The 14,512-nt window shown below is 39.8% G+C and overlaps 1 protein-coding gene across 2 annotated transcripts in view; it reads right to left on the bottom strand.

Moving 5' to 3' along the window:
* LOC136677651 (protein phosphatase 3 catalytic subunit alpha-like) overlaps nucleotides 1–14,512 on the bottom strand; it is a 58,703-nt gene that overhangs the window by 29,357 nt on the left and 14,834 nt on the right. For both annotated transcript variants that reach the window (XM_066655239.1, XM_066655240.1), the window contains exons 2-3: nucleotides 10,038–10,235; nucleotides 3,868–3,992 (exon numbers count right to left, since the gene is read on the bottom strand). In XM_066655239.1, coding sequence (XP_066511336.1) covers nucleotides 3,868–3,992; nucleotides 10,038–10,235 — 323 coding nt within the window. The remainder of the gene's footprint in view (nucleotides 1–3,867; nucleotides 3,993–10,037; nucleotides 10,236–14,512) is intronic.

Here is a 14,512-nt window from a genome sequence, read left to right as displayed (position 1 = left end):
TAATTAAAAACTGAACAGATGGTGAATATGTTCAGGAAAATCTGCAGAAATACAGCATCTAAATCAGAGAGCACTCTGAGTAATTTACATGTCTAGCATGGCATGCACCAAAACTATCAAAACAGCTGACAACAACCAAGCACCGAAAGCAGAAAAGGTACAGTAGTGGAACACACTCGCTGGTGCATGCACATGCACACACACACACACACACACACACACACACACACACTCATTAGCCTTCATTGAGCCTCCTCTCCTCCTTCACATTAACATTCTGCTCCCACTCGGCTCCTAAAGAACACAGCACCCAGGAAACCAAGGACAGGTGCACATTCAAATACCAACTGAAGTAATAGTGCTGTGTGTGTGTGTGTGTGTTGTGGGGTAGGGGCTGTAAATCAGCCCACGCATAAGGACAAATGAGCACAAAATTACAGGTAACAGAGAGAGAGATGGAAAGTGACAGGCAGTGAGGGACAGAGAGGGAAAGAAAGAAGATGGAGGGAAAAGGGATAGAGAGATATAGCCTGAGACAGACAGAAAGGGTCAGAGAGAGAGTCATAACTTGAGACACAAAAGGACAAAGATGGAGATACAGTGAGTGAGATACATACAAATGATGAGAAAATGAAAAAGAAAAAAAGTGTAAGAAAAAGGAGATAAGTGAATAGAGTGAGTAGAAGAGGTAAATCTGGGAGAAATTAGCAACCTCTCTCATTCTCTCACCCAACCCCCACCCCTTTCTTTCCTTCTCTCTCTCTCTCTGTGTCAAGGGCAAACAAAATTCCAGTTCTCTCTTTGTATCCGACAAGTGGTGAAAGTCTGAACTAATGGACTCTCTCTGTGTGTGTGTGTGTGTGTGTGTAACAGAATTATAATCTCCTGGATCATACAGAGGGCAGCACGGTGGCGCAGCAGGTAGTGTCGCAGTCACACAGCTCCAGGGGCCTGGAGGTTGTGGGTTCGATTCCCGCTCCGGGTGACTGTCTGTGAGGAGTTGGTGTGTTCTCCCCGTGTCCGCGTGGGTTTCCTCCGGGTGCTCCGGTTTCCTCCCACAGTCCAAAAACACACGTTGCAGGTGGATTGGCGACTCGAAAGTGTCCGTAGGTGTGAGTGTGTGAGTGAATGTCTGTGTGTCTGTGTTGCCCTGTGAAGGACTGGCGTCCCCTCCAGGGTGTATTCCCGCCTTGCGCCCGATGATTCCAGGTAGGCTCTGGACCCCCCGCGACCCTAAATTGGATAAGCGGTTACAGATAATGGATGGATGGATGGATGGATCATACAGAAACAGACAACCTCAAAAGAGGAGGAGGAGCCTATGACAAAACAAACTGGTCTCTTCAGGCAAGTACAAAAGAGAATAGAAGAGGAGCTTGGGTCAACATGACAGAACCCACCTAACTCCATTTAATCCCATTTCAGAATTGTCTTTCTACCTTAAACTGTGCAACCGTTACTTTCTGATGCCTCTGTTCCACCTTAAAGGATGCAGGCTGAGAAATGCTGCTGCATCTTTTCAGGTGGAACTGAAATATGACAAATAAACAAACCCTGTTTCAGCCTCATTTCAGTTGCTACTCTATCACAGCTGCCAACAGAAAAGCATATTTAATGACAGGTCACTGCAGACATTACTTCACAAGCCCAACCAAAATCAGCTGTGTGAATGTGATGTGTGAAAATGGCTAAGAGTTGTAACTTTAATCACATCTTTCAAAGGCAACATCAGTGGTTGCACTCAAGTTCTGGTTCTCTTAGCATTCGCATTGACATATTAGACATTAAACAAGACGATCCACAATAAAAATGTAAAAACAAATGTGAAATAATGGTGAAAATATCCAACAATCTTTTGGTTAAGATTAAAACTGATGTTATCCAGAAGACAGTGGGGCGAGATGTCCCTGATGGGGGTGTCTGCGGACCCTGCTCTTTACCTCGGCTTCTTTCATCTATGACATTTAGAGAAGTTGCATGGTCTCCATCAAAAGAGCTCCAGAAACCCCCAGAAAATCAATTGACCCATATTGGAGAGGCTGTTGCCCATCAACACTTACAAAACACAACCAGGTTAGTGACAGAAAGTTTACTTTACATACATACAAGGTTTTACTTAAGTCAATATTTTACCCAAGAAGCAGTTTTTATGGAGTATGGCTGTACACTACCCTGTCTCTGTCTCTCTAACCCCAATCTAACCCCTTTCCTCTGTCTGTCCGGGTCTAGGATCTGCCAGCAGGCCAAATTCCCCCTGCCATCTGTTAAAGCATAATCAACAAAGACTAGCTGGTTATCACTCCATAAACTAACCCTCAAAAGCTCACACTCTCCATCTATGGGTCAGCAGTCTCTGGACACCAGGTGGTCTGTACCCCAGAGTCCCACATTTAAGATCTGCAGCCTGGCTGCTGCCATTCTCACAGCCTGCCTGTCTTAAGCACTCTGGGAGCTGTCACGTCCCTGGCTTAGCAGACACAAAACATAGATTAAGGGCCTTTCAATATCACTGGGCAGATAAAAATGGACTATATTAAAGGTGCAATCAGTAATTTTTCCAGTGATTCATCCTCTTTTTTAATAAACAGCTAATAAAAATGATACTGACACCTAGTTGTCCGGATGGCATTCTGTTCTGTCCCATTTTAATCACGCCCACTCCCATGTGGGGGGCACCTTCTATTGAGCATTCCGATACTACAAAGCAATTTGGTTGTAATCTCATTGAGTTGCACATTTAAGAAAAAAATAATAACAGTAAATAATCACTTTTACACACATTGAGTGCTACTTTTTGGTGGTCAGGATAACTACAGTTAAGAACAACACTCAAACTTCTCAAAATATTCATCAATAGGGCTGACAGATTAATTATGCTTATATCAAAACTGCGAAATGAAAGTGCAAGTTTCAAATGGCAAGAGCAAAACTAAATGCTGACATTATCAACAACAATATCTCAAGAAGTTGCTTGTATATAATAAAGTACAAATGTTATAACTCATAAAAACAGACCGGGTCCATGTGTTTTAGGTAGTAATTGCAACTGAACTGTACTTCTCTTTTCATTTTTAGCCTAAAATAAAAAGCTGAAAGACCAAAGTCTGTGGTTTGACTGAACCATAAAACAGCACAGCAACAACACACAATCATGTTATAGAAGTACCGTGTTTCCCCAATAGTAAGACACCCCCGATAGTAAGACGCAGTGCGGGTTTTAGGGGGGTCGGCTAATGTAAGACTTACCCCGAAAGTAAGACATAGTAAACTGTACGTTGGAAAAATATAAGCCATAGTACCGGTACCTTTTGCTGCATTAACTGCGGGATGCGGACGGTTAGAGCGGGATGCGGACGGATCTGGAGCGGAACGAGCGGAGGGATGTGGAGGCCGCGGGAGCAGCAGTAATGTTGTCCGTGGTCCAACACGCAGCCATGGTTGTCATGGAATAAATCTGTTTTATCTTCCAGTATAACATATTCAAACTGTTCGTTCTTACCGTTTTTCATTGTTTTACATGTTATATATGGATATACCGTCATGATACGGTTGTAACAAGACATTCTAGGCACTTGCTTTTATAAAACTCTTTTATGGTGAATACCATACTGTTCAGGTTGTTAATAAATGTTAATTTTATGGTTAAAACAAAAATCGACATTTTTTACCAATATAAGAAATACCCTGAAAGTAAGACATAGTGGGACTTTTGGAGGTAAAAAGAATGTATGACACTGTCTTACTTTCGGGGAAACACGGTAGATGTGCTGAATCTGACCCTTACCCAAGTCAGACATTTTTGAAAAATGACGTCTGAGCCTGTCTGTTAAATAAAATAATTAAAGCTCTAAAAGACAAATCACTAACCTCTATACTGAAGTAGCCTCGATCTACGTAGTCTCCCAGGAACAAGTAGCGTGTCGTATCAGGTGAGCCTCCCACTTCAAACAGCTTCATGAGGTCAAAAAACTGACCATGGACATCACCACACACTAAAATAATCACAAAACAAAAGGTCCAGTCAGTAGAGGGCATTATAAAACTATGTTTTTTTATGTTTCTTTTTTTTGTTTGTTTTATGTGCAGAGCATGATTTTCCAGATAAAAATAGACATCTTCATGAGTTAGTAACCACCAACTCATTACACGTATCATTAAAAGAAATTTGATTTAGATCAATTGTCTGTCAATAATGCCCATGTGAAATATTCTGGTCATATATTTACTCCAAGGATTTCACCAAACACCAAAATAAACCAGCTTTCAGTTACAAACAAAACAAAGTCCCTGGCTGTGTCCAAAAGTGCCCTAGTCACTATATAGAGCACTAATCTGGGGGTTCTACCATTTTTTTTTACTGTACACAAGCATAACATATTGCACAAATTTCAGTGTATCAAAAAAATACCACAATGGACCAAGTAATGTACAACCAAAGTACTCTAGCAGATAGCTGTTACACATAACACACGGCATTATTTTAGTTTGAAGATTCACGTTTAGCCAAAAAAGGCTACAGAGAGAAGAAGTTGCAACCTCTCCACAAACCCCTTACTAATTATTTAGTGGATTCTTTGAGAATATATACTTCAGACTTTAATGAAGACTTGGTTTATTATTTGATTTGTTTATATTTTACTCAGTGGTTATACTAAACTGGTGGTATGATGTTTAGAATGTTTATGTGATGGAATTTGCCAGTGCTTAATATTGAGCAATCCTGCATATAGCAATGTCCAAAATCATTTATTACCCTGATTTATGTTCCCCATACTGGTGCTGGTCATAAAATTAGAATATCATGAAAAAGTTTATTTATTTCAGTAATTCTTTTCAAAAAGTGAAACTTGTATATTATACTCATTCATTACACACAGAGGACCACTGACAACTTACACAAGCAAGGCAAGATACAAAAGGTAATTGCTAAAGAGGCTGGCTGTTCACAGAGCTCTGTGTTCAAGCACATTAATAGAGAGGCGAAGGGAAGAAAAAGATATACAAGCGATAACCACACACTGGAGAGGATTGTGAAACAAAACCCATTCAAAAATATGGGGGAGATTCACAAAGACTGGACTGCAGCTGGAGTCAGTGCTTCAAGAACCACCACCACACAGACATATGTAAGACATGGGTTTCAGCTGTCGCATTCCTTGTGTCAAGCCACTCTTGAACAAGAAACAGCGTCATAAGCGTCTCGCATCCAAAAAGGACTGGACCGCTGCTGAGTGGTCCAAAGTTATGTTCTCTGATGAAAGTAAATTTTGCATTTCCTTTGGAAATGAAGGACCCAGAGTCTGGAGGAAGAGAGGAGAGGCACAGAATCCACGTTGCTTGAGGTCCAGTGTAAAGTTTCACAGTCAGTCAGGGTTTGGGGTGCCATGTCCTCTGCTGGTGTTGGTCCACTGTGCTTTCTCCAAGTCCAAGGTCAGCACAGCTATCTACCAGGATGTTTTAGAGCATTTCATGCTTCCTGCTAATGACCAACTTTATGGAGATGTAGATTTTCTTTTTCCAACAGGACTTGGCACCTGCACACAATGCCAAAGCTACCAGTACCTGGTTTAAGGACCATGGACTGACCTTAACCCCATAGAAAATCAATGTGTTATTGTGAAGAGGAAGATGCAATAGGCCAGACCCAACAATGCAGACGAGCTGAAGGCCAATCTCAGAGCAACCTGGGCTCTCATAACACCCGAGCAGTGCCACTGACTGATCGATTCCATGCCGCGCCGCATTGCTGCAGTAATTCAGGCAAGAGGAGCACCAACTAAGTATTGAGTGCTGTACATGTTCATACTTTCACATTCATACTTTTCATTTGGCCAGCATTTCTAAAAATGCTTTTTTTTTTGTATTGGTCTTGGGTAAAATTCTAATTTTCTGAGATATTGAATTTGGGGTTTTCATTAGTTGTCAGTTATAATCATCAAATTAAAAGAAATAAACACCTGAAATATATTAGTCTGTATGTAATGAATGAGTATAATATACAAGTTTCACTTTTTGAATGGAATTACTGATATAAATCAATTTTTCATGATATTCTTATTTTATGACCAGCGCCTGTATATAGTGAGTAATGCGGGGAATAGTGAGTATTCCCTTCTATTCCATCTCTAGGGTCTGGGGCAGCATATCACTATATTTTAACAACATGAAGGACTAAGTTAAAAAATAAACAGCTTAAAAGCCTAATTATGTCCTACTGAGTTTTAGCTTTTCAAAGGTAGCCCATACATTTCTGACCAGTGAAATAATCTTGCTTATTATCTCCAGTTTCCCCATATCAGTTCAGTCAATGGAGCTCAACACACTTAAATGAGCATACTAACTATTCAAATTCTGCTAAAAGAAACCTATATTGCCTCGCATCTTCCTGAGTGATTGAGTAGAGAGATTGCCACCCATACACCCACACTGTTGGAGATCAGGCCATGGATGGCTGAGGTAGGAGATTAAAGTCACAGTCTTTAGGACCAAGACAGGAGAGCTTACGTACTAAGACTATTTTTAACATTGCTGTGTAATGCCACATGTGCTTTGAAAAATGTGGTCGAGGAAAAAAAAAATGCTGTGATGTATTCGCTGCCCTTTCCTATCAACTACCTCATATCCTTCACACTTGCACAAAAAAAAGTTAAATAAATAAATTATAAACACACTGAGCTTCTTTTCGATGCATATTTTGAGAAATAAGAATCATTTCCAATGATACAATACATGCAAGAGAAACAAACGAAGACAACAATGGGATATTTGATTACAATAATACGCCATTTCTGCAAGCAGAGAAGAATGTCATTTGCAACTTGAATTAACAGGTAAAGAGAGGAAATCTCAAAGTAGCGGTAAAAGAGCACATAATATAGGCAGGAATTAAAGACAAGTGCCTATAAAAAAGCATCAGGCTCAGCCTCAAGCTCGAAGGAGACTTCCACCTCCGCACACCCTTACATCAGTCCTGCAGTGACAAGGCAGCCGTCACTTAGCAACAAAGGTAGCCAAGGCGAGCATGCATTAAGTCTGAACCCTCGCTCAGTGGCAGGAAGAGGCTGGCACCCAAGCCTGAGTTTTGCTGAAGAGGGCCAGGCTGGACGGCCAGTGTCAAAAGCGAAGATCCAACCACACCATGATATGAATTGGCTCCAGGCTAGATAGCTAGTAGATATTTTAACAGTCGTACAAGGCTTAAAAAGAGACTTCAAGTACAAGGTTATACTTGAGCTCCCAAGTGGTGCAACCATTTAAGAAATGGCAGGACCGGTCTCTGAGAAAGTTTCACTCAGTGAGATTCTAGCCCATGCAGGTTAAAAGAATCTGCACTTATGGTGTTTTTCCACTGCATGGTACCTACCCTACTCAACTCTACTCACTTGGTACTTGGTTGGCTTTCAACTACAAAGCCTCCCTATATGTACAAACTTATATGATTGCAATTTATTGGACCACTGCCACACTTTAGCCAACATTTTTGAAGACAGTTCCAATTATCTTGTATGTATGTCAAAATATTGTCATGCATATGTTTTGACACTGTTTTCAGTATTTAAAACATAGTACATTTTGTGTTTTTCTTGTTCAGCTTTGAAATATATGAAACACAAGGACATCTAAAGCTTCTTTATGTGTCGCATATTACCCCTTATTTTCCCATTTTAATTGTGTGGTCTGGATTTCAGTTCTACATCAAACCACATCTAAGCATAAAGCCTTCACACACTGGCTTCTTCTTGAAACACTGGAATCTGCCAAACAGTCAGTGTAACATTTCATACATTAGAACTAATAAATTTGTTTCTTGAAGCCCACCACGCGCCTCACATGGACTCTAGCCCACTCACTTGGCCGCATCCTTGTTGCCAGGTAACAGCCAATTTACATTTCTTCAAAAAAGGGGCCAGTGCATCATTAGTGTTGGAGCTAGTTTCTCGGATTACAGCAGGACCACCACACTTATGTGGGTGGTACAAGCTCACATGGCAAAGAACCTGTGATCTACATATCAACTTTTTCAGGAAATGTAAGGAAAACCTAAGAAAAAAAAATAAGCAATAGAACGCGAGAGGGAGTGTATCAAGAAATAACAGCACGGCTGTGCTGCGGCGCAAGAAGGAGCCAAAGGCGAGTGCTGTAGTTCATCTCAGCTGTGCTGTTTCTTCATGATAACACATAACCTCAACTGTTCTATTGCTTTTATACAACAGTTCGGGTAATAAATCATGAAACATATAAATGGAGATGTGAAAGTGGTATCAAAAATGTTTATGAAATTAGTAAATCTTTCCACCAGATTATAGTTCCTCAACAAGTAGCTTGTTAAGTCACAATAGCAACTCTACTGCACTGCACTCGCAACCCAGACTGGATCAGCCTCAGCTCACCACTACAGTATCACTGCCGAATAAACTACCCAGACCCATAATCTGCTGAAAAAACTAGTCCAGATAAACCAGCCATAATGCATTTTACTTTTAATATAGCTAGCTACATATTTCCATATTGAACCATGGTTGTATGACTTAATTTTAAACATGTTGTGCTTAGTTCTAAACCCTCAGTCATGACTTACATGTAATGTTCTATGTAGGGAATGGGGAATGATTTGAGAGTTCCTCACAAACGCTAAGGATGGTTACAGCAACTGAATCTTCAATGGGCTTTCTCTCCACTGGCATCTGTTTTCTGTCTTAATTTTTCTTGTTTTTGTGTTCTTAACCTGCCTTCGTCTCAAGTCATTTAATTGTTTTATTTTGTCTTGGTGTTGAATTAAACGGTCTTTAGTGCCAGCCACTGCCATCAGTCTCCATTTATTTCAAGTTAAACTGTTACTAAATGTGTTAATAATAGTGACTGAATATGATTGGTACATGATTTTTATCTGTATTATTAGTCTCAAAGTAAACTGAAGACAGTTTATTTGTGGGAAACATGAACTGAAGCTAACTTAGCAGTGAAAATGTGATAAGGACAGCTGCAGCGTAGACAGTTGTTAGCAATGGCGCTCAGCAGACTTATACAGTGTTTGTGAAAAAAAACGTTCTGTTATCGCGAATTAAAGCACATTTTAAAACACTTCTTAACCAATCAGAGTGCACGACCGGAACTATCTTTTGTATAAAATAATATATATGTATACACCACACACACAATATATGGTGTGTGGTGTATACATATATATTATGGGTATATATATTGATGCTTTCAAAATTAATAAATATTTTTCACACATTAATTAAGGGTATTAAGAGAGAGTTCATTCTTTTTGCCACCGTCTTTATACATGGCCACCTAACCTAAACATTTGTGAGGTCATGTACTGATTTTGGATGATTAGATCTGAAAAGAGAAACCCCATTTCAACTCATGCAGCCCTCTTATGCAGCCAGCTTATGCTTGGCATTGAGCATGGTGACGTATGCCTGAAAGCAGAAATACGGTCAATAAACTATGACCTGAGAACAATTAGAACTCCTCAGTCTATGGGAAGGTCTATGTAGCTACAGACAGTTTGGGAATTAGTTGGTGTTCTAAAAGGAGCTTCTGCCCTGTAACTAGGAAATGAAGCTTCATTATCAGAGCAATTACCTCTCACCTTAGTTTAAGATCCCTTATGTCTCATATACATCATAAAACATCTAGCAATTACTCAGTGATTTATGACTGGATTATTACTTGCTCATGCATGTTTTATAAGGTCTGCATAGTTAGCCTTACTTAGCATTACCATCTGTTAGATGACATAACAGAACTGGCAGTTAGTGTTGTCCTACGAGTCTGCTGAATTGCCCAATGAATGCAACTTGCCTTGGCCTTAAATGTTAAAGAGGCAAACCTGAGTCAGAAGGGTCGCAGCTTCAATACCCAGTACAGGCAGAAAAAAAAATGTAATCCATGGCAGAAGTGCCCTTGAGCAAGACATCTAACCTCCAAACTGCTCCCCAGGGAGTAATGTTCTTTGCAGCATACTGCTTGTGCTCACTAGTGGGTGATTGCTACCACGGATGGGCTAAATGCACGGATGGGCTCACCTGTGATGGGCGCCTCCACTTCTAACATGCACTTCTCCTGCCGCAGGATGTTGGCTCCTTCATTGATGATGCGAAGGGCCGCGTCCTCCTCCACTCGTCCCTCCTTCACCAGGTGGCTCTTTAGCAGCTCTGTGTTGGGCTTGCCATCAACAAACAGGTCTTTCATGGTCAGCCGCTGATGAGGGGGCAAGGGTACAGCTGTGGGAAACACATGAACATATGGTTCAAAACTCAACCCAAACCCAACTTCCACCTGGAGAATGAATAAAAACATAAGTGATGGCCTATAATATATCAGGCAACAAACTTAAGCAAAAGTTACCAATTTGTCTGACACTAGATGTTGGAAGATCTCTGAAGGTATTGCATTCAGCCACAAGAACTATTAATGAGTTCAGCTACTGATGTAAAGCAAGTAGTTCCAGATCTGCTCTTTATAAGGTGAAAGGTTCAGCGCTCTAGAGAGCATAGCTCCACAGATCAGTGCTGAGGGGCTTTAAACCCTTCTGGCAAAATCAGGGCATTAGGTATGGCAAGGGTGCACAACTCTGAATACTAAATAGTGCATATAACATGAGTGGACGCCATCGCCAGCAAAGTGCTGGGAAACTAAAGTGTGGCTGTGGAACTACGCCCTCTGACAGAGTTTATAGCTCTTTTACTGCGATAGGTAGCAAATGTTGTCTAAAAGAGCTCACTATAAAGGACTTTGTCATTTTGTTACATTGAATATTGCATATAACGTGAGTGTTCGCTGATAGTGCTCATTGTCAACACAGAGGAAACTCCTCTGCCATGCTGTCTGTCATCAGACCATGCCCCACTCCACTGAAGTCCCGCCTCCCACACGAGAAAAGGTTCAGAATCCGAAACTGAAAAAAAAGCTATGAGACTAAAAAAAAAAGATTTGAATCTGAAAACATGAAATCTGCAACTGAAAAAATATAAGATTTCAAATATCAAAATATATAGGAACGTGAACATTGAATATAAATTATGTAATCCAAAAAATAAAATAATTGAATCAAAATTCTATTTAAATTGAAACTCTTTTTCTACTCTTTTTTAATTTTGAATGCACTGTTGTATTTTTTAAAGTTTCAGATCTTTTTGTCAAATGAACAAAACTTTTAATATAGCTCCATATAACCAGTGCTTACCTTAGGCTGTTCTCTTTAAAACTAGATCAAATTTGAGTCTTTCCGTCAAACCATTTATTAGTAATCCTCATGTTTGTATTAAGAGTACTGGCCAAAAATATAAAATAAATCATAATATGACCCAGTGTAACATAGGCTCTCTGCATTCCAAGGAGGGACACACACAGACCACACAGACACAATGCTTCAGCAGAGCGCATTATGTTTCAGCACTTAACGGACCCATGAAGAACGAAAGACGACTTAAATGGTTTTTATTTGGCAGCCACAAGCTCAACAAACAATAATTAAGACAATAAATATGTTTTAAAGCTTAGAATTTAAATTTAAATACAGGAGGGGTGTAAGGGAGGTTGCCCCGCTCTACAGCCAATCAGGTTGAAGCTCCCACCTTCCAACACGTCTGACATTTAAAGGGGTAGATTACTGGGTTAGAAAGAACAAGAACAACAGTTAAAAAAAAAAAAAACTAAATTGCACCTCTGGTTGTTACTGGGAAACAATACATTTTAAATAAAAGCATTTATGTTGACATGCATTCGTTTCAATGGTTTATTTTTTGCTGTGGTGTAGAAATTGGTATCAAGAATTGTGGAATTTTAGTGGTATTGGTCTTATAAATGTCTGGTATCATGATATCCCTAGTTGTGAGTATTTTGAATTTTAAATGTTAAATAAATGTTAAATAAATTTGTTTAAAAAATAAAGATTAAGAATGTAATTTTTCCCAACTGTTGGCATCTGAACTCATGTCTGAACGCCAGTTTTCATTTTATAAAGTGGACACAATGGCAGCAAACCTAGCCACAAAACCAAATGCAACTTTGCCAGTTTGTGAGCATTTCTGCTTTTAACCAAACGAAAAGAGAGTGTCGGTCAATGTAAATGAGGCAATATGTTAAATCAGTGTGAGAAAGCCTAACTGGCTCCATCAGCTCAAAGTCATGGAGCAGCCTCAAAAGGAACAGTTCAGGCCTGTTCCAGGTGGTGTGCAACACTAGATATCGCAGAATTAAGTGCCGTTAAAACAAGATATTCTTTCAAGGAAACCACCCTGTTCCGTACTTCTTCGATTGAACATAAATAATATCTGTCCAACTACTGACAGTCGATGCGGTCTGTGTCGATGAAACGTATAGGGTTATCGTTGACACATTGCCTAAGGCATAGGTTTGAAGCAGAAATATACATTTCACTTTAGATTCATGTGAAGCCGCTGCTGAGTGTACTGAGGAGACTAAATATTTCCACAAAAACACTGAAATTGAGTGTTATAAATAATCATTCCTCATTACTTTCACAGCTTTACAACCTTTGATTTTTTTAATCACAACAATAAAACTGACAACCATAATTTTGGCCACTATAATCATGATATTAATTTTTCATACCATTTCATATCTTGTGTCTTCAAACATCTGGCCATACTGTTTATCCAACATGGGTGACAACTAAAAATTCCCAAGCTGACCCATAAGCAGATGTTGAGTGAGAACTAGACATGTGGGTGTAGAAAAGAGCACGAGAGGGAGAAAGAGAGAGAGAATGACCTTTTGGATACCTGATTATGGATGGCTGGGGCATCACACAGGATTTGTAAGCTCCCAAAATGAAGGCAACCACTTAAACACAGAAATGTGTTTGAGGGCTCTGAAAAGGGCATGTGGATCAATCTTTCCAAACAATAAAACAGAACAGTGCTTCGTTTCCTCAGATTTCTTTATATTTAGCTCACTTTAAAAAAAAAAAAAAATAATCTCAGACACAAAAGAGAGGGGGAAAAAGGTGTAAACATTTCAGAGAACCTTTGCTTGGTGGGTTTGCGTTTCTCCCAGGAGAAGCATGTCGCTGATATTTTATAACCTCGCCTATTTTATCATGAGCTTGCTATCTATTTATATTGTTGCTACACAGAACAGGCCACTGGAGACTTCTGGAGACACTCCACACCTAATCCCTCACCTTAACTGAACTGGCAGGTAATCTTGCTTGTCAAAATCCCTTAGTGAAAGTCTAAAAGGTTGCCATAGAGAGAGAAAGGAGGGGGGTTGGGGAGTGGGGTATAGGCGGTGGCTCAAGTTCAGTTATAAAATGGCTGTTCAGCCAGTACATCTAGGAGGTTGAACTTCAGGGCTTAAAAAGACATCCAATCAATAGAGACATACAAGCAAAGCCAGGGCTAAGCCGTGTGATCATGAGAGTGTTTCTGACAGAAGGTTTTGATCCTAGGCTTGCAACACGATTTAATTAATGACTTGCTGCGTAAAAATCAAATCATCTAAGACATAACAGTATGTTCCAGCAAGCACTTTACTACTCTGATAAGGTCAGGAAGACACCCAGGAGCACACAGAATCATTACATTGGATATTCTAGGTATATTACACTTCTATAAACAGACTTTGGATGAACATAACTTTATATGATTAGGATACACTATAAGAGCACCCACATTTTCTTCCAGAATTAATAACATGTATTTGGAGATTGTCCCCTTTCCTACAGCAACAGCTTCTTCTTTTCTATGAATTCACACTGAATACTTACATACTGATGTATAATTGGCTTGCTGTATAACTGCTCTACAGCCAAAAGCTGGAAGGCTTTATGTCTCTAAAGCTCATGCTTACATTTGGCATGACTTTGGGCTCCTGTACAGCTGCTCCAGCATGTTCGTTTTAATTGACAATGATCTTCTAGAGACAAAAAGAAATAGACTGTATCCATCTTCTTTTATCCGAATTCTTCTTGAGATCGGCTCCACAAGATGAAACGATGGGCACTTGTCCACTGCATGGTACCTGCTCTACTCTTCTCTTTTGCGTTTCCATTAGGCAAATGTGGTACCTGGTACATGAAACTTGGTACTTAAGTCCCTCCTCACTCGTGGTTCCAAGCAAGCCAAGCCAAAGACTAAAAGTTGCAGAGTGCTGATTGGCCGGAGAGATTTGTCAATCACAACGCAATGCAGACATACACACAAACTAGGTGTCAGTAAATTCTGAAAGCTATATTTGCATTTATTCAATACAAAAGCAACTCTTAAAATTACGCTTAAAACACTCCTTGGATTGGTGGCCAGTGAAAGACTCAATGAGGAATTGAAAATAATTTATTGACCTGTCTGAACTAGTGATCGACTGATATGGGTTTTTTGATGGCCGGCATTATCATGATTTATTTTTACAGAAATCCCTTGAAAGCTTATGAAAACCAAAAAAATGCATGCGCTTGTCTTATTTTTGAAAAGAAAATGTTAGTGGCTATAAACTGAAGAGTTCAGGAGTCCCATTACTGTTTTCTTTTTAAAAGTGT

Source organism: Hoplias malabaricus, chromosome Y, assembly GCF_029633855.1.
Source record: "Hoplias malabaricus isolate fHopMal1 chromosome Y, fHopMal1.hap1, whole genome shotgun sequence".
NCBI classification, from domain to species: domain Eukaryota; kingdom Metazoa; phylum Chordata; class Actinopteri; order Characiformes; family Erythrinidae; genus Hoplias; species Hoplias malabaricus.
The sequence above is the reverse complement of the archived record's forward strand: the minus strand, read 5'-3'. Positions and strand labels throughout refer to the sequence as shown.